Source organism: Rana temporaria, chromosome 5, assembly GCF_905171775.1.
Source record: "Rana temporaria chromosome 5, aRanTem1.1, whole genome shotgun sequence".
Taxonomy (NCBI): Eukaryota; Metazoa; Chordata; class Amphibia; order Anura; family Ranidae; genus Rana; species Rana temporaria.
The window spans coordinates 170,485,105-170,510,436 of record NC_053493.1 but is presented as its reverse complement, the minus strand read 5'-3'; the positions used below and the strand labels follow the sequence as shown (position 1 = coordinate 170,510,436).

The 25,332-nt window shown below is 44.8% G+C and overlaps 1 protein-coding gene across 2 annotated transcripts in view; it reads left to right on the top strand.

Moving 5' to 3' along the window:
• The window catches only part of TNS3 (tensin 3), a 395,327-nt gene that overhangs the window by 157,397 nt on the left and 212,598 nt on the right, over positions 1 to 25,332 (top strand). For both annotated transcript variants that reach the window (XM_040353375.1, XM_040353376.1), the window contains one exon: positions 3,504 to 3,569. In XM_040353375.1, the coding sequence (XP_040209309.1) occupies positions 3,504 to 3,569 (66 nt within the window). The remainder of the gene's footprint in view (positions 1 to 3,503; positions 3,570 to 25,332) is intronic.

Here is a 25,332-nt window from a genome sequence, read left to right as displayed (position 1 = left end):
AATAATAAAAATACTAATAGTAGTCTAAAAGCATCACTAATGATAGTGATTCTAAATAAAAACAATAAGACGTAAAAATGAAAGTGTTAATAGTATCACAGATGGGGAGGTGTACTGCAGATCCATACTTCTGAATTGCAGTGGTGATCACGGCCTCCCCCGCATGCCATAGCCCATCCAGCAAATAAATAAATAAATGTGTCCATGATTGACAGAGGGGGGACGAGGGCACGGGTCGCAGAATATAGACTAAGTGTTGAACATCCCACCCGTGCGCAGGAGTTTGTGTTCCGTTGTCTGTATCTCAGAATGAGACCCGATGGATTTTTCAGCTAGACACTCTCCAGTCCTCAGGCATGAACATAGATCTAGATCTTAACTGTTTCCTAACCAATTTTTTAAGTTTTAACCACTTCCCGACCGCCGCATGTAGATATGCGTCGGCAGAATGGAACGGACAGGCACATCAACGTACCTGTACGTGCCTGCCTAGACGTGGGTCCGATCGGGACCCCCCCGCTACATGCGGCAATCGGATCCCCTCGGGGAGCGATCTGGGACGACGGCGCGGCTATTCGTTTATAGCCGCTCCGTCGCGATTGCTCCCCGGAGCTGAAGAACGGGGAGAGCCGTATGTAAACACGGCTTCCCCGTGCTTCACTGTGGCGGCGCATCGATCGTGTCATCCCCTTTATAGGGGAGACACAATCGATGACGTCAGTCCTACAGCCACACCCCCCTACTGTTGTAAACACACACTAGGTGAAGCCTAGCACGTTCAGCGCCCCCCTGTGGTTAACTCCCAAACTGCAACTGTCATTTTCACAATAAAGAATGCAATTTAAATGCATTTTTTGCTGTGAAAATTACAATGGTCCCAAAAATGTGTCAAAATTGTCCGAAGTGTCCGCCATAATGTCGCAGTCACGAAAAAAAACACTGATCGCCGCCATAAGTAGTAAAAAAAATATTAATTAATAAAAATGCAATAAAACTGTCCCCTATTTTGTAAACGCTATAAATTTTGCGCAAACCAATCGCTTATTGCGATTTTTTTTACCAAAAATAGGTAGAAGAATACGTATCGGCCTAAACTGAGAAAAAATAATATTTTTATATATGTTTTTGGGGGATATTTATTATAGCAAAAAATATTGCATTTTTTTCAAAATTGTCGCTCTATTTTTGTTTATAGCGCAAAAAATAAAAACCGCAGAGGTGATCAAATACCACCAAAAGAAAGCTCTATTTGTGGGGAAAAAAGGACGCCAATTTTGTTTGGGAGCCACATTGCACGACCGCGCAATTGTCTGTTAAAGCGACGCAGTGCCGAATTGTAAAAACCCCTTTGGTCATTTAGCTGCATATTGGTTCGGTCCTTAAGTGGTTAACACTTCTATATTTTACCTAATTCCCATTTTATTAGGTTTTATAATTATCTTCCACCTAAGACGCTTCCAATTTTATCACACAAATGGTAGGGGGTATTTGGATAGTAGTAATATTCCTTGTTCATATATATATATTTTTTAAATGTATCACCACATTTTATTTTATTGATTCATGTTGTAACGGAATGGCCCGCGACACCCAGAGACCGTTGAAGGATGTGGGGTACTCCTGTGCCAGCGTCACTAATGACTCTTGGGTCACCCTGTGTCCCTTTTGGGCATAGGGTGACTGATAAATGATAATTCATGTTTTGCAGGATATCTTGGAATATTAGTTTGGTTAATGCTGACCCCCCAACCGGTCAATAAGAGTGTCTACTTCAATGTCTGCTACTGTTGTGATGAAAGCTGTGATTTCATTCTGTTGTGCTAATTAGGTCTGCTCCTAAGACCTTTCATTATGTATGCTAATAACACTGTTAAGATGTGGAATGTGACTTGTCAAGCTGTATGCGGAGACATGCTGTCTGGATAATGACTAATAATTAACTCAACTGAATGTCATTGTCTAAGAGAAGGTGTATTGAAGCCCCCCCCCCCACCCCATTGTGTGATGTGTGGGTGGAGTGTGTCTTTGTCCCTGTGATTAACTGTAACATGCTTGTACTGTATATAAGAAAGCTAAGATACCATTAAAGGTTCATTCATACATTTTGACTCAGAGAACGCCCTGGTATCTATGTGCCGTATTCTCGAAACCAGAAACGCCTGAATTTTTGGCTTGTTCCGACCCACGCAAGTCTCCTACGCCGTTGTATCTTGGGTGCATATTTACGCTGGCCGCTAGGGGCGCTTCCGTTGATTTTCGCGTTGAATATGTAAATGACCTAGATACGCCGATTCACGAACGTACTTGCGCCCGTCGCAGTAAGCTACGCCGTTTACGTAAGGCGTACATCCGGCGTAAGTTTACCCCTCATAAAGCAGGGTTAAGTCATGTTGAGGTATGGGTGCGGGAACAGCGTCGTATTTTAGGTTGTTTACGTAAGTCGTACGTGAATGGGGCTGGGCGTAGGTTACGTTCACTTCACAGGCATTGAGCTGGCGTATGTTAGAGAGTATATGCGCCATGATTCTGAGCATGCGCCGTTTGTTCGGCCATGCATTTACATGGGGTCACGGTTAATTTTAATACAACACGCTCACTGCCTTGCTACTTTGAATTAGGCGGGCTTACGCCGGCCATTTTACGTTACGCCGGTGCAAGAAAGGGAGCAAGTGCTTTGTGAATACAGTACGAGCCTCTCTGTTACGTCGGCGTAGCGCATATCAGATGCGCTACGCCGCTCTAAAGATATGCCGTTCTTTAGAGCGGAAAGTTTGAGATGCATCTAGCTAAAAGCTCTCCTGCAACCATCTCCTTCTGCAATTTGAGTATGTCAAACTGCATCTTACTGGACAAGTACAATTGACAGCCATGAATCTTTCTTTTCTTTTTCAGGATTGTACCTTAAAGATAATTGCAAAAATGTTGGAAAACTCACTGCAAAGCTACTGGCATTTTTATAACATTATAATGTCCAGTATGCATGAGGCCTTAATCATCCTCTCTGGCAAAGGTTTTCTCTTGCACCTAGCAACCAGCACGAGACAGTAAAGATATATAGTCTGCAAAGTATATGTCCTCAAGTGTTTCAGAACATTCTTCCAACGTCAGTGTTTTGGATTCGCAAATTTAATTATAGTTTACATATAGTGATTTGCGTGCGCATAGCCCATGTTTCACTTTATCAACTAGTGAGTGTTTTATCAGGTACCATTGTTCACCAGATGGTCAATCTAACTTGCCTTTCACTCACTGGATAGAAAACCATGTCATATTGTGTCTGTAGCAGCATCGCCCTCTAGATTAAAACTTGAAAACCTCCCAACCTTGACAAGGTTCTAATACATCCAAAAGGTATTCATTGTATCAGTGGAAAACTGCTCTGATCCTGAAGACAAAAGTCTGAATAAAGACATGAAGTCTTGTATTTCTGTGGATTTCATCATGGTTCCTTAGCAAAATTCCACGTAATTAATGCATCATATATTTCCTATTTTTTTATATAGATAATAGATTTCTGGACTATGGAAAAATCGAACTGGTATTTTCAAGAAATATGGAAAAACTTTCTGGTAGGTGTTTCCCATTTTTATATTTTTTTTTCTTGCTTGTATCTAGAGTCAAAATGTTTGTACATTTTAACTAGAGTAGGGAAAAGCTAGTCAGTTTTTTTTTTTTTTTTTTGTGTGTCCCTGCCACGGAGTTTCACCCTCTTATTCTTTCCCGGTGACAATTGTTACTAAGATTAAAAGTGAGAGAAATTCAAATTTATAAGATGCCACCAGTACAGGAATAGGGGTAAAGTCTTTCAGTGAAGATGCTTCTTGCAACGACAACTACAGTACCTGCCATCGAGAATGTGTTTCCAGCGCGATCTCATCGCTTTGGTTCTCGGCGACAAGGTGCTGTACATGTCGCGCTGGTTACAATAGGAAAAACACATTACAGCGAGCGCGGCCCCCCCAACCCAAAGCACCCTGTCCCCATGTTGATGGGGACAAGGGCCTCTTCCCAGCAACCCTGGCCGTTGGTTGTCGGGGTCTACGGGTGGGGGCTTATCGGAATCCGGGATCCCCCTTTAATAAGGGGGCCCCCGGATCCCGAAACCCCACCCTAGGTGAATGAGTATGGGGTACATCGTACCCCTACCCATTCACCTGGAGGAAAAGTGTCAAAAAAGAAAACACACTATACAGGTTTTTAAAGTCATTTATTAGGCAGCTCCGGGGGTCTTCTTCCGACTTCTCCGCGCTCTCTGGCCTCTCCTCTTGCTCTTCGGTTGTCTTCTTCCGACTTCGGGGGTCTTCTTCCAACTTCTCCGCGCTCTCTGGCCTCTCCTCTCGCTCTTCGGTTGTCTTCTTCCGACTTCGGGGGTCTTCTTCCAACTTCTCCGCGCTCTCTGGCCTCTCCTTTCGCTCTTCGGGGGTCTTCTTCCGAATTCTCCGCTCTCTTCTTCTGCTCTTCTGCCTATGCGCTCTCTGGTTCTTCTCCCGCTCTCTGGTGCCTTCTTCCTTCTCCCGGGCTGCTCCACTATCTTCTTGCAGCTCTTTTACTAACGATGGCCCGGTCTTCCCCGTCGTCTTCTTCCCTCCTTTTTTTTCTTCCGATGTTGCCACAACGCTTCCTCCCGCTGTAATGCCAGGTGTGCGGTTGCGCAATGATTTATATAGGCCTCTTATGACGTCACAGTCCCATCATACTCCGGGTTGTGGCGATATAAGGGGCGGGGTAATTATGTCATCCCCACCCGGATTATGATGGGACTGTGACGTCATAAGAGGCCTATATAAATCGTTGCGCACCGCACACCCGGCATTACAGCGGGAGGAAGCGTCGTGGCAACATCGGAAGGAAAAAAAGATGGAAGAAGACGACGGGGCAGACAGGGCCACCGCTAGTAAAAGAGCTGCAAGAAGATAGCGGAGCAGCCCAGGAGAAGAATGAAAGCACCGGAGAACGGGAGAAAAACCAGAGAGCGCGGAGACGACACCGGAGAGCAGAAGAAGAGAGCGGAGAAGTCGAAAGAAGACCCCCGATGTACCCCATACTCATTCAACTAGGGTGGGGGGCCGGGATCTGGAGGCCCCCTTATTAAAGGGGGCTCGCGGATTCCGATAAGCCCCCGCCTGCAGACCCCGACAACCAATGGGGACAGGGTGCTTTGGGGTGGGGTGTCGCAGGGCGCCCCCTGCCCCAAAGCACCCCCCCATGCTGAGGGCATGCAGCCTGCTATGGCTCAGGAGGGGGGGTCGCTCGCTCGATCCCACTCCTTTCCTGACCGGCTAGGCGGCGTGCTCAGATAAGGGTCTGGTATGGATTTTGGGGAAGAAATAAGGACATTTAAAGCAAAATCGAAGGATGAGGTAAGTGAATGAGGACTGCATGAAGGTAAAGGTAGCTGACTTTTACTTCTCAACAACATTGTCCCTTGTTTGGAGAGTTCCTTGGTCTTCATGGCAGTGTTTGGTTAGTGGTGCCTCTTGCTTAGTTGTTGCCTGGGGCCTTTCAAAAAGGTGTGTTAGGCTGGGTTCACACTACGGTTTTCCCGTCCGTCAGCCGCATACGATTTCAGTATTGAAAACGTACGGGCCCGGACGGGAAAACGTATAGATAGAGAATGCATTGCAAATCGTATGCACTCAGATGCATCCGGGTGCGTACGATTTGCTGGCAAAACGTTTTTTAAACGTACGCAAAACCGTGTTCAACCACGGTTTTGCGGTCGTTTTTAAAACAGTATGGCAAACGCATACGTTTTCCTTTAACATTAATGTTAATGGAAAACGCACATGTGTGCGGTTCCATACGTTCCCGTCCGTTTCAGCCGCATACGGTTTTCCATATAAATCGTATGCGGCTGACGGACGGGAAAACCGTAGTGTGAACCCAGCCTTACATATGTCATTACTAATGTAATGACAGATCCTGAAACACTTAGATTGCACACAGGTGGACATCATTTCACAAATTATGTGACTTCTGAAGGTAATTGGTTGCACCAGAGCCTTTTATGGACTTCATAACAAAGGGGGTGAATACATACGCACATGCCAGTTATCTTTTTTTTTTTTTTTTTTATTGTTTTATGTATTTATTTTTTAAATTTTACTTCACCAACCTTGACTATTGTGTTCTGATCCATCACATATTATTCAGATAAAAAAAAAAAACATTGAACTAAAGGCTGTAATGTAACAAAATGGGTAAAAAGCTGGGGGGGGTGGATACTTTTGCAAGGTACTGTAGGTGACTAGGTGACCAGCTAACTATATACAGTATATTGTATATTTATTATTATTATTATTATTATTATTATTATTATACAGGATTTATATAGCGCCAACAGTTTGCTCAGCGCTTTACAACATCAGGGAAGACAGTACAGTTACAATACAATTCAATACAGGAGGGATCAAAGGGCCCTGCTCGTTAGAGCTTACAATGTAGAAATATTTAGACAACTTTAATGGTTTCAAAGTAGCTAGGTGAGAATAGGTCAAATACTTTTCTGTAGATGTCTTAAAGCCCAGTTAAACCCCTTAGGCCGCGTACACACGGTCGATCCAAACCGATGAGAATGGTCCGACGGACCGTTTTCATCAGTTCACCGCTAAAGTGGCCTGATGGTCTGATGTGCGTACACACCATCAGTTCAAAAACCGATCGGGTCAGAACACGGTGACGTAAAACACACGACGTGCTGAAAAAACGAAGTTCAATGCTTCCAAGCATGCGTCGACTTGATTCTGAGCATGCGCGGGTTTTGAACTGATGCGTTTGTGTACTAACCATCGGTTTGGACCTATCGGGCAGCGGTCCATCGGTTCGATTTTAAAGCAAGTTCTAAAAATTTGGACCGAAGGACAACGGACCGATGGGCCGTACACACGGTCGGTTTGGACCGATGAAACTGGACTTCAGGCCGTTTTCATCGGTTTGGACCGACTGTGTGTACGCGGCCTAAGCCTTTCATTGATTTTGTAAAGGCTTGCTGGCCGTGGCAGATTGCTTCCACCTGTGCTACCCACAGCGCAAATACACTGCTCCATGGTAGTGTATGGTCTGTAAAGCAGCCACAACCATAGTAGAAAAGCCTGGCCCTTGCCAGCAGCTGCAGAGTAGAACCCATGCTCTTTGTGAGGAAGAAGTTAATTTTTTTTTGCTCCTGCTGCGCCAGAGCTCTCTAATCAATGGAAAGCGTAAGCTTTGCTGACTGCACAGCTTAAGGTCTGACTCAATAAGAAGCTTATTGGACCTTTTACAGTGAGATCACTGCTTCTACACAGAGAGCAAGGACCTCAATCTGCAGATGCTGGCAGGGAATGGTCTGTAGCTGCTACAGGAAAAAAAAATAACTGACTTTGCACAACTTTTGTTCTGATCCACCTGTAACAGATATGGTTGCTTTAAAATAAGCGTTCAATCTTTTTTACGCCACAATCTTCAATTACAAAATCTTCTAGACTGGTTTAGAGTATCTGATCAAACCAATTTCACCCAGATCTCTCGGTAAAGAGTACCTGTTGCCTCCTCCTCCTCGCTGCCATTTGTCTGAGGCGTCCACACATGGTGTGGTCTTCCCCTCCCCAATTTTTGGGATAGATGTTGTGGCTAATATCAATAGGATGTGCGTGTCGATCCTTGGATTGAATCCAAATGTATTACTTCTGAATGTTATTGAAGAAGTCAATATGAAGAAGTTGTTTATATGTTGTGCCTCCTTCTTTGCATGCAAGTCTACTAATTTTCACCCACTGTATCCTCATGGCCATTGTATAAGCTCACCTACATCAATAGACTGCCCAAAAAAAGATTAGCAAAATATGGTCTGCATGAATAAGACTCCCTTGGCTCAGATGATGATCCTCCATTACCACCTTGATGGGTGCCTGACTACTTTTATTGAAATTAAGTGTTTTTATTTCTGTGATTTCTTCTCCCCCCCTTATCTCGCTCTGCCTATTCCCTTCCCACCCCCCTTCCCTATGGTACTTAGGACTCCTTTATGAGTGACTTCACCTCAGTGTTCTTATGCTTGATTCAGTTTCTTATCATTGTTTTAATGTAACTATTGCCTTTATTTTATCACTGTGTACCCACTGTGATGCTGTCTGATTGTAAGCTGGGTAACGTGTTATGATATTTCAACCGAGATTGTATTATCTTTATATTATGTATGTAAATGCTGAAAGTGCCTTTATATGTTGCTTATTTCTCCTGTTATTGTTATACCTTTTTCTAATGCCTTCCTCTGAATCAACTGTGGGTATGGAGTTGGGTGTATGGGATTGTACTATGTTTTTTATTTTGTTTGTTAATTTTTTTGTGGTTGAACTGGATGGACTTTTTCAACCTGACTAAGTATGTAATAAAACCTATATATTGAAAACATTTTTAGAAAGAGTGCCTGTCACTGCCCATGTTATCACAGGGGATGTTGTTCATCCCCTGTGGTAGTAATACAGTTCATTAACAAAAAAAGGAACATTGTAAATACAAAAATAAATGTAAAAAATTGCTTTATTTTAAGTAATTGTCTTAAAAATAAAAAAATAAATAAAAAAAAGAAGATTTTTACATGCATGTGAGAAATGTCAGAATTGGCTTGGGTTTGAATAGGTTAATTATTCTCTCTCTGCAGTGTTTGAGGTGTGAAATTCTTTGGACCAAGTCAATACATGGCTATCGTATATGATTCCACTATAGAAGTTATGGCAAAAACAGACGTCTAGGCGTGGGTCATGTAGATCAATTTTAAATTTAAATTCTAGTTATAAAATACCTGTTAAATTCAATACTGGACTACAGATAGTAACTTTATTTTTGTGTGTTCTTCATCTGCCATCTAATGCCATATAGTTCCAGCATGCAACCATTGATAGAGTAATGGTGTTTTAAATGCTGTGGGTGTTCGTTGATATTAACCCAAAGAGAAGATACAATAGACCATGGCGTAATAACGTCTAAACTTGGTTTTAATAAAGTAAAAAAGTTGCATTTACAAACAGACGATAAAATCTTACATAAAAAATACGAAACCGGCCGGCTACAATACAAAAGCTCCCGTCGTCCTCAACAAGACGGCATGGTGATGTCAGCACGTACCTCCTCAGACACGTTTTGTCATAGCTAACATTTTCAATGAATTGAAAATGTTAGCTATGACGGAACGCGTCTGAGGAGGACGGGAGCTTTTGTATTGTAACCGGCCGGCTTCATATTTTTTATGCAAAATGTTATCGTCTGTTTGTAAGTGCAACTTTTTTACTTTATAAAAACCAAGTTTAGAAGTTATTACGCCATGGTCTATTGTATCTTCTCTCTGGTTTAATATCAACTAACACCCACGGGACATACGAAGTACATGGTTTTGTGCCGGTAGTTTCTCTCCATCCATCCACTAGTTCTATACCTGCTTCCAGCCAAGGATATAATGGCCTAGAGATCTTCATTTCTGGTTTGTCATCTGGTAAGGGGGCTCTTTGTGTGGTGGCGTTGCACTAGATTGTGATTCATTTGCTGGGTGTTTTTTTTCTACGCATTTTGTGGATTTTATACTGTAAGTGCAATTGCATATATTGCACATTCAAATATTGTGACAATATTATGCTATGGTATATGTATCTTTTTATTTGGGTATAACCATCACCAATTGTGGAGCCAACACTAACTTGTGATAGGAAGCATATAACCTCTACAAAGCAGTTTGTGTCTTCCTGCAAAAGAAAATGCCTAGGCTATGTTAAAGCCATCTGCTCATTTGTCTTGCTATCTGGTAAGCATGTTTTCCACAAGTTGATTGTGCACTGTCTTGTGATTCAGCCACTGGGTGTATACCGAACGTATTTCTTCTTCAGGAAATTATCCCAACAGGCATTGTTTGGGATCCAGGGATACTGGCAAAAATTGGACTATCGGATACCAGTGTCCCTGAATCCGAGGGCACTGCCAGAGGAGGTGATCAAAGGTGCCAACACAAATCAGGCACCTGGGGCACCTACTGCTACGAGGTGAGCAGAATTTAGCTAGACATTGTGGTGTCAGGTATGCCCTGTGGGTTATGTAAGTTTGTATGAGCCTGTCGGATAGATTGGGGGATACTAGCTTAGGAGTCTCTAGTATTTCACCCTAGTCCTCGTCTTCTATTTCACCTGCCCCATCTGTCCATTTCTGTTTAATGGAGTATGATAATTTGGTTGTAGAGGGCGTGGTGAGCATATTGTAAAAAAGATATGAGCTGATGTGGGTCTTCTCGAAGGGTCGGAGGATAGAGTGGGATATGTAGCTGCAAACTGAGTATGGAGGGCATGGCGTACCTGAAAAAAGCATAAGAGCATATCATTTGGGAGATTAAGTTCCATTTTCAACTGGTCAAAAGTTTTAATATCTCCATTATGGAGTACATGTGACAGGTATATTCCCCGAGATATACAAATGGAGGGATCAGGTATCTGGAGGAGCTCCAGAAGGAGTTTATTATACCATAGTGGGGTGTTCTCATGAAATGCAGGGTAACCTATCCTGGAAGTCACCAGGTCCCAAATCTTCTTATGTTGAAATGAGAGTTCGGAACGATGGGGAGGCATCATCGAGCCCTTTAGCCCTCTCAGTATATCACAAGAGGGGTGTGATTCCGCCGCGCCAGATACCAGGGCCAAATATCTGTGTCTATCTGACTTGTCTATGACTGTGATGGAGATGGGAAAGTTGTGCAGCTACAGTTGTGTTCAAAATTATTCAACCCCCCAATGCTGTAAAGTGTTTTAGGGAATTTAGTGTACATTTGTAATTGTATTCAGAATGAAATCCTACGAGGACTTCTTAAAGAACCATATGCAACTAAAATGACATCAATTGGTTTTGTAATACAGTAGTAAATGTTTATTTTGTGAATTCTTCATTTACACAATTATTCAACCCCTTAAAGACTACCACTCTGAAGAACAGAGGTTCATTGAAGTGTTTTCAATCAGGTATTGAAAACACCTGTGGATGTCAGGGAGCAGCAATAAAGCCTAATAAGCACCAATCAGGCAGCTTTAAAATGACTGTGATACTCAGCTCCTTCTAGAAATTTACTGGTGTGGTTACAAACATGGTGAAGTCAAGAGAATGGTCCGGGGTCTTCCCGGACCATTCTCTTGACTTCACCATGTTTGTAACCATGAATTCTCTTCACATGAAGGGCAATGGCTTTAAGAAGATTGCAAAGATATTAAACATACCAAGAGACACCATAGGAAGCATCATTCGCAAATTCAAGCCAAAGGGCACTGTTGAAACGCTACCTGGTCGTGGCAGAAAGAAGATGCTGACTTCGACTGCTGAGTGCTACCTGAAGCGTAGAGTGGAGAAAAGTCCCCTTGTGACTGCTGAGGAACTGACAAAAGATTTGTCAGATGTGGGTACTGAAGTTTCTGCTCAGACAATACGGCGCACACTGCGTAATGAAGGCCTCCATGCCAGAACTCCCAGGCGCACCCCCTTGCTGTCTCCAAAGAATAAGAAGAGTCGATTGCAGTATGCAAAAATCATGTGGACAAACCACAGAAGTTTTGGGATTGTGTTCTGTGGACTGATGAAACAAAATTAGAAGTGTTTGGGCCCATGGATCAACGCTATGTTTGGAGGAGGAAGAACAAGGCCTATGATGAAAAGAACACCTTGCCTACTGTGAAGCATGGCGGGGGGTCAATCATGCTTTGGGCCTGTTTTGCTTCAGCAGGTACAGGGAAGCTTCAGCGTGTGCAAGGTACCATGAATTCTCTTCAGTACCAGGAGATAGTGGAATACAATGTGATGCAGTCCGTCACAAACCTGAGGCTTGGGAGACGTTGGACCTTTCAACAGGACAATGATCCCAAGCATACCTCCAAGTCCACTAGAGCATGGTTGAAGATTAAAGGCTGGAACATTTTGGAGTGGCCATCGCAGTCACCAGACTTAAATCCGATTCAGAACCTCTGGTGGGACTTAAAGAAAGCAGTTGCAGTGCGCAAGCCTAAGAATGTGGCTGAACTGGAGGCTTTTGCCCATGATGAATGGGCGAATATACCCGTAGATCGCTGCAAGACACTTGTGTCAAGCTATGCTTCACGTTTAAAAGCTGTTATAACTGTAAAAGGATGTTGTACTAAGTACTAAGATTGAATGTCAATTGGGGGTTGAATAAAACTGATAATGATGCGAGCACAGAAAAGACATTTGTGGTTATTTCATTATAAATGTTATGTTATATTTGTCTGACCTACACGTGCCTCTTTGATTTAATTGTAAGCAGGATGACTGAATGATCAAAATCAATGTCAAACTGGCCAAAACAATCAAGTTCAGTGGGGGTTGAATAATTTTGAATACAACTGTAGGTAATAGGTCCCAACATCTGGGATTGCAAGACCTCCCAATGTCTTCAGGCACTGTAGTGCCTTCCATGAGATTTTTTGCCTGCTTGGTACCCATATAAAGGATTGTAGCGTGTCCATGATTTTAAAATATTTGAAAGAGATGTATAAGGAATGCCAAATCACATATAGGATTATAGGCAAAAGTATAATTTTGATTAGGCCTATACGTCCCATCACCCTTACCGGTCATCATGCCCACGTTTGAATTTTAGACTTAACTAGAAAAGATACAATTTCTGGGGAAATTGTGGGGCGTGGTCTTGCCTCCACCAATACTCCTGACTGGAGACGGTGCCCCTGGAGATGTAAATGTGATCCAACCGTGTGTCGATCCAATTCGGTCCATTGCCCCATCAAAAACTGCTCCATCAAAAACTAGCCCATCAAAACTGCACCATCAAAACTGCACCATCCTATTTGCCCCATCAAAAACTGGCTGCTATGGAGGGTTGCTATGGACTGGTTGCTATGGACGGGTTGCTATGGAGTGGTTGCTATGGAGTGGTTGCTACGGACTGATTGCTATGGACTGGGTGCTATGGACTGGTTGCTATGGAGGGTTGCTATGGACTGGTTGCTATGGAGGGTTGCTATGGACTGATGGCTATGGACTGGTTGCTATGGACGGGTTGTTATGGACGGTTGGTATGGACTGGTTGCTATGGATGGTTGCTATGGACTGGTTGCTTTGGACTGGATGCTATGGAGGGTTGCTATGGAATGGTTGCTATGGAGTGGTTGCTATGGAGGGTTGCTATGGACGGATTGCTATGGACTGGTTGCTATGGACGGTTGCTATGGACTGGTTGCTATGGACTGGTTGCTATGGAGTGGTTGGTATGGACGGTTGCTATAGACTGGTTGCTATAGACGGTTGCTATGGACCGGTTGCTATAGACTGGTTGCTATAGACGGTTGCTATGGACCGGTTGCTATGGAGTGGTTGCTATGGAGTGGTTGCTATGGAGTGGTTTCTATGGACGGTTGCTATGGACTGGTTGCTATGGAGTGGTTGGTATGGACGGTTGCTCTGGATTGGTTGCTATGGACGGTTGCTATGGACTGGTTGCCCTAGACTGGTTGCTATAGACGGTTGCTATGGAGTGGTTGCTATGGAGTGGTTGCTATGGAGTGGTTGCTATGGAGTGGTTGCTATGGAGGGTTGCTATGGACAGGTTGCTATGGACAGGTTGCTATGGACTGGTTGCTATGGACTGGTTGCTATGGAGGGTTGCTATGGAGGGTTGCTATGGACAGTTGCTATGGACTGGTTGCTATGGACTGGTTGCTATGGACGGTTGCTTTGGACTGGTTGCTATAGACGGTTGCTATGGAGTGGTTGCTATGGAGGGTTGCTATGGACTGGTTGCTATGGACGGTTGCTATGGACTGGTTGCTAGGGACTGGTTGCTAGGGACTGGTTGCTATGGAGTGGTTACTATGGAGTGGTTGCTATGGAGAGTTGCTATGGAGGGTTGCTATGGAATGGTTGCTATGGACAGTTGCTATGGACAGTTGCTATGGACTGGTTGCTATGGACTGGTTGCTATGGACGGTTGCTTTGGACTGGTTGCTATAGACGGTTGCTATGGAGTGGTTGCTATGGACTGGTTGCTATGGACTGGTTGCTAGGGACTGATGGCTATGGATGGGTTGCTATGGACGGTTGCTATGGACTGGTTGCTATGGAGTGGTTGCTATGGAGTGGTTACTATGGAGTGGTTGCTATGGAGAGTTGCTATGGAGGGTTGCTATGGAATGGTTGCTATGGACAGTTGCTATGGACAGTTGCTATGGACAGTTGCTATGGACAGTTGCTATGGACTGGTTGCTATGGACTGGTTGCTATGGACGGTTGCTTTGGACTGGTTGCTATAGACGGTTGCTATGGAGTGGTTGCTATGGAGGGTTGCTATGGACTGGTTGCTATGGATGGTTGCTATGGACTGGTTGCTAGGGACTGGTTGCTAGGGACTGGTTGCTAGGGAGGGTTGCTATGGAGTGGTTGCTATGGACTGGTTGCTAGGGACTGGTTGCTATGGACTGGTTGCTATGGACTGGTTGCTAGGGACTGGTTGCTATGGACTGGTTGCTAGGGACTGGTTGCTAGGGACTGGTTGCTATGGACTGGTTGCTAGGGACTGGTTGCTAGGGACTGGTTGCTATGGACGGTTGCTAGGGACTGGTTGCTATGGACTGGTTGCTATGGACTGGTTGCTATGGACTGGTTGCTAGGGACTGGTTGCTAGGGACTGGTTGCTAGGGACTGGTTGCTAGGGACTGGTTGCTATGGACTGGTTGCTATGGACTGGTTGCTATGGACGGTTGCTATGGACGGTTGCTAGGGACTGGTTGCTATGGAGTGGTTGCTATGGAGTGGTTGCTATGGAGTGGTTGCTATGGACGGTTGCTATGGACTGGTTGCTATGGACTGGTTGCTATGGAGTGGTTGCTATGGAGTGGTTGCTATGGAGTGGTTGCTATGGAGTGGTTGCTAGGGACTGGTTGCTATGGACAGTTGCTATGGACTGGTTGCTATGGACTGGTTGCTATGGACTGGTTGCTATGCATGGTTGCTATATGCAGAGCATGCAGAAGTTACGCAGAGCCAAAAAAAACTGAGCCATATCACCTCACAGTGTGTGGGAGGAGCTATAGAAAGCCCTCACAGATGTGTGTATATGAAGGATTTTACCTCAGCGTCTCCTAGGAAACCAATGTAAACATATGCAAACACACTCTAGCAGAGGAAAGTTCCCTCAGCCTTGTGTGGGAGGAGCCAACTCACCTCACAGCTGTTTGGGAGGTGTTATTAAACCCCTCAGCGTCTCCTAGGAAACCAATTGTTTGGTTTGCAGGCTCTCTGTAAACACAGCAGAAATTGAGGATTTTTTTTGAATACTTGTCCTTCAAATGAAGGTATTTACCTCACAGAAAACACCTCACAACTACCTCACAACTGTGTGTATGAAGGTATTTACCTCACAGAAAACACCTCACAACTACCTCACAACTGTGTGTATGAAGGTATTTACCTCACAGAAAACACCTCACAACTACCTCACAACTGTGTGTATGAAGGTATTTACCTCACAAAAAACACCTCACAGAAAACACCTCACAACTGCCTCACAACTGTATGTATGAAGTTATTTACCTCACAGAAAACACCTCACAACTGCCTCACAACTGTGTGGGAGGAGCTATAGAATCCCCTTACAGCTGTGCGTGAGGAGTTTGTTACCTCAGCGTCTCCTAGGAAACCAATGTAAACATAAGCATGCAGCCTCTAAGCAGAGACTCAGATCCTGGATTTTTCTTAAATACTTGTCCTATTCAAATGATTGTATTTTAAAAACTATAAATCGTACAGCGAAGACCCTTGCTCTAAGCAGAGGAAAGTTCCCTGAGTCATATCACCACAGTGTGTGGGAGGAGCTATAGAAAGCCCTCACAGATGTGTGTATGAAGGTTTTTACCTCAGCGTCTCCTAGGAAACCAATATAAACATATACAAGCAGCTAAGCAGAGGAAAGTTCCCTCAGCCTTGTGTGGGAGGAGCCAACTCACACTCAGAGCTGTTTGTGAGCAGTTATAAAACTCCACAGCGTCTCCTAGGAAACCAATTGTTTGGTTTGCAGCCTCTCTGTAAACACAGCAGAAATTGAGGAATGTCTTTTATTACATGTCCTGTTAAATGGTTGTATTTTAAAAACTATAAATCGTACAGCGAATATCTTTATATTTTACGAATCACAAGACCCAGACCTACATTTTGATGTATAGTATGTCTCTGAAATAATAAAATTGAAGGCACAGTCGCAGTTTACAAATTCCAAAGATGATTTTAGTTTTCTAAACTTTGACCTCCATTGACTTCCATTGAAATAATGGATGGCGTAGGTTGCAAACAAATTATCATATTGTGAAAACGGTTTGATCAATCACTTAGCCGTGAACACGTCTGGTGGCAGCAGGGATAGCTGAACGTTTTGATATAAGATTTGTGTAGGTCGGCTTGAAAATGAGGGTGTGGTCGCAGTTTGCAAATCATGTAATGATTTTTCATTTTTAGAAATCCCACACTCTACCGCTCCCCATTCATTCCTATGGGAAAATTTTGCCGCAAAAATTACAATATTTCGCGAACGATTCGGCGAAATTTTCCACACAGTAATAGCCCACCGATCGGGAACAATCCGCACGATTCGATATATTACTCGTCTATGTAGTGTAAAAACTGTGGGAGGAGTTAGGGGGGCAAATTTGGCTATAAGAATAATAATAATAACTAGAAAAGATACAATTTCTGGGGAAATTGTGCAGCGTGGTCTTGCCTCCACCAATACTCCTGACTGGAGACGGTGTCCCTGGAGATGTAAATGTGATCCAACAGTGTGTCGAGCCAGTTCGGTCCATTGCCCCATCAAAAACTGCTCCATTAAAAACTACCCCATCAAAACTGCACCATCCTATTTGCCCCATCAAAAACTGGTTGCTATGGAGGGTTGCTATGGAGGGTTGCTATGGACTGGTTGCTATGGAGTGGTTGCTATGGAGTGGTTGCTACGGAGTGGTTGCTACGGAGTGGTTGCTACGGAGTGGTTGCTACGGAGTGGTTGCTATGGACTGGTTGCTATGGACTTGTTGCTAGAGACTGGTTGCTATGGACGGTTGCTATGGTTGGGTTCCTATGGACGGTTGCTATGGACTGGTTGCTATGGACGGTTGCTATGGACCTGTTGCTATGGACCTGTTGCTATGGACCGGTTGCTATGGATGGGTTGCTATGGACTGGTTGCTATGGACTGGTTGCTATGGACTGGTTGCTATGGACTGGTTGCTATGGACTGGTTGCTATGGACCGGTTGCTATGGACTGGTTTCTATGGACTGATGGCTATGGACGGGTTGCTATGGACTGGTTGCTATGGACTGGTTGCTATGGACTGGTTGCTATGGACTGGTTGCTATGGACTGGTTGCTATGGACTGGTTGCTATGGACTGGTTGCTATGGACTGGTTGCTATGGACTGGTTGGTATTGACGGTTGCTCTGGATTGGTTGCTATGGACTGGTTGCTATGGACTGGTTGCTATAGACGGTTGCTATGGAGTGGTTGCTATGGAGTGGTTGCTATGGAGTGGTTGCTATGGAGTGGTTGCTATGGAGTGGTTGCTATGGACTGGTTGCTATGGACAGTTGCTATGGAGTGGTTGCTATGGAGTGGTTGCTAGGGACTGGTTGCTATGGACTGGTTGCTATGGTCTGGTTGCTATGGACGGGTTCCTATGGACTGGTTGCTATGGATGGTTGCTATGGACCGGTTGCTATGGACCGGTTGCTATGGATTGGTTGCTATGGACTGGTTGCTATGGACGGTTGCTATGGACCGGTTGCTATGGACTGGTTGCTATGGACCGGTTGCTATGGACTGGTTGCTATGGACTGGTTGCTATGAACTGGTTGCTATGGACTGGTTGCTATGGATTGATTGCTATGGACTGGTTGCTATGGACTGGTTGCTATGGACTGGTTGGTATTGACGGTTGCTCTGGATTGGTTGCTATGGACTGGTTGCTATAGACGGTTGCTATGGACTGGTTGCTATGGACTGGTTGCTATGGACTGGTTGCTATGGAGGGTTGCTATGGTCTGGTTGCTATGGACTGGTTTCTATGGACTGGTTGCTATGTATGGTTGCTATATGCAGAGCATGCAGAAGTTACGCAGAGCCAAAAAAAACTGAGCCATATCACCTCACAGTGTGTGGGAGGAGCTATAGAAAGCCCTCACAGATGTGTGTATGAAGGATTTTACCTCAGCGTCTCCTAGGAAACCAATGTAAACATATGCAAACACACTCGAGTCTCAAACTGGCGGCCCTCCAGCTGTTGCAAAACTACAAGTCCAATGAGGCATTGCAAGAATGACAGTTACCAGCATGACTCCCACAGGCAGAGGCATGATGGGACTTGTAGTTTTACAACAGCTGGAGGGCCACCAGTTTGAGACCCTTGCAAGCAGAGGAAAGTTCCCTCAGCCTTGTGTGGGAGGAGCCAACTCACCTCACAGCTGTTTGTGAGGTGTTATTAAACTCCTTAGCGTCTCCTAGGAAACCAATTGTTTGGTTTGCAGGCTCTCTGTAAACACATCAGAAATTGAGGATTTTTTTTTTAATACTTGTCCTTCAAATTAAGGTATTTACCTCACAGAAAACACCTCACAGCTACCTCACAGCTGTGTGTATGAAGGTATTTACCTCACAGAAAACGCCTCACAACTACCTCACAACTGTGTGTATGAAGGTATTTACCTCACAGAAAACACCTCACAACTGCCTCACAACTGTGTGGGAGGAGCTATAGAATCCCCTTACAGCTGTGCGTGAGGAGTTTTTATTACCTCAGCGTCTCCTAGGAAACCAATGTAAACATAAGCATGCAGCCTCTAAGCAGAGACTCAGATCCTGGATTTTTCTTAAATACTTGTCCTATTCAAATGATTGTATTTTAAAAACTATAAATCGTACAGCGAAGACCCTTGCTCTAAGCAGAGGAAAGTTCCCTGAGTCATATCACCACAGTGTGTGGGAGGAGCTATAGAAAGCCCTCACAGATGTGTGTATGAAGGTTTTTACCTCAGCGTCTCCTAGGAAACCAATATAAACATATACAAGCAGCTAAGCAGAGGAAAGTTCCCTCAGCCTTGTGTGGGAGGAGCCATCTCACCTCACAGCTGTTTGTGAGCAGTTATAAAACTCCACAGCGTCTCCTAGGAAACCAATTGTTTGGTTTGCAGCCTCTCTGTAAACACAGCAGAAATTGAGGAATGTCTTTTATTACATGTCCTGTTCAAATGGTTGTATTTTAAAAACTATAAATCGTACAGTGAATATCTTTATATTTTACGAATCACAAGACCCAGACCTACATTTTGATGTATAGTATGTCTCTGAAATAATAAAATTGAAGGCACAGTCGCAGTTTACAAATTCCAAAGATGATTTTAGTTTTCTAAACTTTGACCTCCATTGACTTCCATTGAAATAATGGATGGCGTAGGTTGCAAACAAATTATCATATTGTGAAAACAGTTTGATCAATCACTTAGCCGTGAACACGTGTGGAGGCAGCAGGGATAGCTGAACGTTTTGATATAAGATTTGTGTAGGTCGGCTTGAAAATGAGGGTGTGGTCGCAGTTTGCAAATCATGTAATGATTTTTCATTTTTAGAAATCCCACACTCTACCGCTCCCCATTCATTCCTATGGGAAAATTTTGCCGCAAAAATTACAATATTTCGCGAACGATTCGGCGAAATTTTCCACACAGTAATAGCCCACCGATCGGGAACAATCCACACGATTCGATATATTACTCGTCTATGTGGTGTAAAAACTGTGGGAGGAGTTAGGGGGGCAAATTTGGCTATAAGAATAATAATAATAATAATATATATGTGAGATAACAATAAGTGCTCTTGCTATGCAAGACCACTTAACTAGAAAAGATACAATTTCTGGGGAAATTGTGGGGCGTGGTCTTGCCTCCACCAATACTCCTGACTGGAGACGGTGCCCCTGGAGATGTAAATGTGATCCAACCGTGTGTCGATCCAATTCGGTCCATTGCCCCATCAAAAGCTGCTCCATCAAAAACTAGCCCATCAAAACTGCACCATCAAAACTGCACCATCATATTTGCCCCATCAAAAACTGGCTGCTATGGAGGGTTGCTATGGACTGGTTGCTATGGACGGGTTGCTATGGAGTGGTTGCTATGGAGTGGTTGCTACGGACTGATTGCTATGGACTGGGTGCTATGGACTGGTTGCTATGGAGGGTTGCTATGGACTGGTTGCTATGGAGGGTTGCTATGGACTGATGGCTATGGACTGATGGCTATGGACGGGTTGTTATGGACGGTTGGTATGGACTGGTTGCTATGGATGGTTGCTATGGATGGTTGCTATGGACTGGTTGCTTTGGACTGGATGCTATGGAGGGTTGCTATGGAATGGTTGCTATGGAGTGGTTGCTATGGAGGGTTGCTATGGACGGATTGCTATGGACTGTTGCTATGGACTGGTTGCTATGGACGGTTGCTATGGACTGGTTGCTATGGACTGGTTGCTATGGAGTGGTTGGTATGGACGGTTGCTATAGACTGGTTGCTATAGACGGTTGCTATGGACCGGTTGCTATAGACTGGTTGCTATAGACGGTTGCTATGGACCGGTTGCTATGGAGTGGTTGCTATGGAGTGGTTTCTATGGACTGATGGCTATGGACGGTTGCTATGGACTGGTTGCTATGGAGTGGTTGGTATGGACGGTTGCTCTGGATTGGTTGCTATGGACGGTTGCTATGGAGTGGTTGCTATGGAGGGTTGCTATGGAGGGTTGCTATGGAGTGGTTGCTATGGAGGGTTGCTATGGAGTGGTTGCTATGGAGGGTTGCTATGGAGGGTTGCTATGGACAGGTTGCTATGGACTGGTTGCTATGGACTGGTTGCTATGGAGTGGTTGCTATGGAGGGTTGCTATGGAGGGTTGCTATGGACAGTTGCTATGGACTGGTTGCTATGGACTGGTTGCTATGGACGGTTGCTTTGGACTGGTTGCTATAGACGGTTGCTATGGATTGGTTGCTATGGAGGGTTGCTATGGACTGGTTGCTATGGACGGTTGCTAGGGACTGGTTGCTAGGGACTGGTTGCTAGGGACTGGTTGCTATGGAGTGGTTGCTATGGAGGGTTGCTATGGAGGGTTGCTATGGAGTGGTTGCTATGGAGGGTTGCTATGGAGTGGTTGCTATGGAGGGTTGCTATGGACAGGTTGCTATGGACTGGTTGCTATGGACTGGTTGCTATGGACTGGTTGCTATGGAGTGGTTACTATGGAGTGGTTGCTATGGAGAGTTGCTATGGAGGGTTGCTATGGAATGGTTGCTATGGAATGGTTGCTATGGACTGGTTGCTATGGACTGGTTGCTATGGACGGTTGCTTTGGACTGGTTGCTATGGAGTGGTTGCTATGGACTGGTTGCTATGGACTGGTTGCTAGGGACTGATGGCTATGGATGGGTTGCTATGGACGGTTGCTATGGACTGGTTGCTATGGACTGGTTGCTATGGAGTGGTTACTATGGAGTGGTTGCTATGGAGAGTTGCTATGGAGGGTTGCTATGGAATGGTTGCTATGGACAGTTGCTTTGGACAGTTGCTATGGACTGGTTGCTATGGACTGGTTGCTATGGACTGGTTGCTATGGACGGTTGCTTTGGACTGGTTGCTATAGACGGTTGCTATGGAGTGGTTGCTATGGAGGGTTGCTATGGACTGGTTGCTAGGGACTGGTTGCTAGGGACTGGTTGCTATGGACTGGTTGCTATGGACTGGTTGCTATGGACTGGTTGCTAGGGACTGGTTGCTAGGGACTGGTTGCTATGGACGGTTGCTATGGACTGGTTGCTATGGACTGGTTGCTATGGACTGGTTGCTATGGACTGGTTGCTATGGACTGGTTGCTATGGAGTGGTTGCTAGGGACTGGTTGCTATGGAGTGGTTGCTATGGAGTGGTTGCTATGGACTGGTTGCTAGGGACTGGTTGCTATGGACGGTTGCTAGGGACTGGTTGCTAGGGACTGGTTGCTAGGGACTGGTTGCTATGGAGTGGTTGCTATGGAGTGGTTGCTATGGAGTGGTTGCTATGGAGTGGTTGCTAGGGACTGGTTGCTAGGGACTGGTTGCTAGGGACTGGTTGCTATGGAGTGGTTGCTATGGAGTGGTTGCTATGGAGTGGTTGCTATGGACAGTTGCTATGGACTGGTTGCTATGGACTGGTTGCTATGCATGGTTGCTATATGCAGAGCATGCAGAAGTTACGCAGAGCCAAAAAAAACTGAGCCATATCACCTCACAGTGTGTGGGAGGAGCTATAGAAAGCCCTCACAGATGTGTGTATATGAAGGATTTTCCCTTAGCGTCTCCTAGGAAACCAATGTAAACATATGCAAACACACTCTAGCAGAGGAAAGTTCCCTCAGCCTTGTGTGGGAGGAGCCAACTCACCTCACAGCTGTTTGGGAGGTGTTATTAAACCCCTCAGCGTCTCCTAGGAAACCAATTGTTTGGTTTGCAGGCTCTCTGTAAACACAGCAGAAATTGAGGATTTTTTTTGAATACTTGTCCTTCAAATGAAGGTATTTACCTCACAGAAAACACCTCACAACTACCTCACAACTGTGTGTATGAAGGTATTTACCTCACAGAAAACACCTCACAACTACCTCACAACTGTGTGTATGAAGGTATTTACCTCACAGAAAACACCTCACAACTACCTCACAACTGTGTGTATGAAGGTATTTACCTCACAAAAAACACCTCACAGAAAACACCTCACAACTGCCTCACAACTGTATGTATGAAGGTATTTACCTCACAGAAAACACCTCACAACTGCCTCACAACTGTGTGGGAGGAGCTATAGAATCCCCTTACAGCTGTGCGTGAGGAGTTTTAGTTACCTCAGCGTCTCCTAGGAAACCAATGTAAACATAAGCATGCAGCCTCTAAGCAGAGACTCAGATCCTGGATTTTTCTTAAATACTTGTCCTATTCAAATGATTGTATTTTAAAAACTATAAATCGTACAGCGAAGACCCTTGCTCTAAGCAGAGGAAAGTTCCCTGAGTCATATCACCACAGTGTGTGGGAGGAGCTATAGAAAGCCCTCACAGATGTGTGTATGAAGGTTTTTACCTCAGCGTCTCCTAGGAAACCAATATAAACATATACAAGCAGCTAAGCAGAGGAAAGTTCCCTCAGCCTTGTGTGGGAGGAGCCATCTCACCTCACAGCTGTTTGTGAGCAGTTATAAAACTCCACAGCGTCTCCTAGGAAACCAATTGTTTGGTTTGCAGCCTCTCTGTAAACACAGCAGAAATTGAGGAATGTCTTTTATTACATGTCCTGTTCAAATGGTTGTATTTTAAAAACTATAAATCGTACAGTGAATATCTTTATATTTTACGAATCACAAGACCCAGACCTACATTTTGATGTATAGTATGTCTCTGAAATAATAAAATTGAAGGCACAGTCGCAGTTTACAAATTCCAAAGATGATTTTAGTTTTCTAAACTTTGACCTCCATTGACTTCCATTGAAATAATGGATGGCGTAGGTTGCAAACAAATTATCATATTGTGAAAACAGTTTGATCAATCACTTAGCCGTGAACACGTGTGGAGGCAGCAGGGATAGCTGAACGTTTTGATATAAGATTTGTGTAGGTCGGCTTGAAAATGAGGGTGTGGTCGCAGTTTGCAAATCATGTAATGATTTTTCATTTTTAGAAATCCCACACTCTACCGCTCCCCATTCATTCCTATGGGAAAATTTTGCCGCAAAAATTACAATATTTCGCGAACGATTCGGCGAAATTTTCCACACAGTAATAGCCCACCGATCGGGAACAATCCGCACGATTCGATATATTACTCGTCTATGTGGTGTAAAAACTGTGGGAGGAGTTAGGGGGGCAAATTTGGCTATAAGAATAATAATAATAACTAGAAAAGATACAATTTCTGGGGAAATTGTGCGGCGTGGTCTTGCCTCCACCAATACTCCTGACTGGAGACGGTGCCCCTGGAGATGTAAATGAGATCCAACCGTGTGTCGATCCAATTCGGTCCATTGCCCCATCAAAAACTGCTCCATCAAAAACTAGCCCATCAAAACTGCACCATCAAAACTGCACCATCCTATTTGCCCCATCAAAAACTGGCTGCTATGGAGGGTTGCTATGGACTAGTTGCTATGGACTGGTTGCTATAGACTGATGGCTATGGACGGTTGCTATGGACTGGTTGCTATGGACTGGTTGCTATGGAGTGGTTGGTATGGACGGTTGCTCTGGATTGGTTCCTATGGACTGGTTGCTATGGACGGTTGCTATGGACTGGTTGCTATAGACTGGTTGCTATAGACGGTTGCTATGGAGTGGTTGCTATGGAGGGTTGCTATGGAGGGTTGCTATGGAGGGTTGCTATGGAGTGGTTGCTATGGAGGGTTGCTATGGAGGGTTGCTATGGAGGGTTGCTATGGACTGGTTGCTATGGACTGGTTGCTATGGAGGGTTGCTATGGACTGGTTGCTATGGAGGGTTGCTATGGACTGATGGCTATGGATGGGTTGCTATGGACGGTTGCTATGGACTGGTTGCTATGGACTGGTTGCTATGGAGTGGTTGCTATGGAGAGTTGCTATGGAGGGTTGCTATGGAGTGGTTGCTATGGACAGTTGCTATGGACAGTTGCTATGGACTGGTTGCTATGGAGTGGTTGCTATAGACGTTTGCTATGGAGTGGTTGCTATGGAGGGTTGCTAGGGACTGGTTGCTAGGGACTGGTTGCTAGGGACTGGTTGCTAGGGACTGGTTGCTATGGACTGGTTGCTATGGACGGTTGCTATGGACTGGTTGCTAGGGACTGGTTTCTATGGACTGGTTGCTATGGACGGTTGCTAGGGAGTGGTTGCTAGGGAGTGGTTGCTAGGGAGTGGTTGCTAGGGACTGGTTGCTATGGACTGGTTGCTATGGACGGTTGCTATGGACTGGTTGCTATGGACGGTTGCTATGGACTGGTTGCTATGGACTGGTTGCTATGGACTGGTTGCTATGGATTGGTTGCTAGGGACTGGTTGCTATGGAGTGGTTGCTATGGAGTGGTTGCTAGGGAGTGGTTGCTAGGGACTGGTTGCTATGGACTGGTTGCTATGGACGGTTGCTAGGGACTGGTTGCTAGGGATTGGTTGCTAGGGACTGGTTGCTAGGGACTGGTTGCGGTTGCTAGGGAGTGGTTGCTATGGACTGGTTGCTATGGACTGGTTGCTATGGACGGTTGCTATGGACTGGTTGCTAG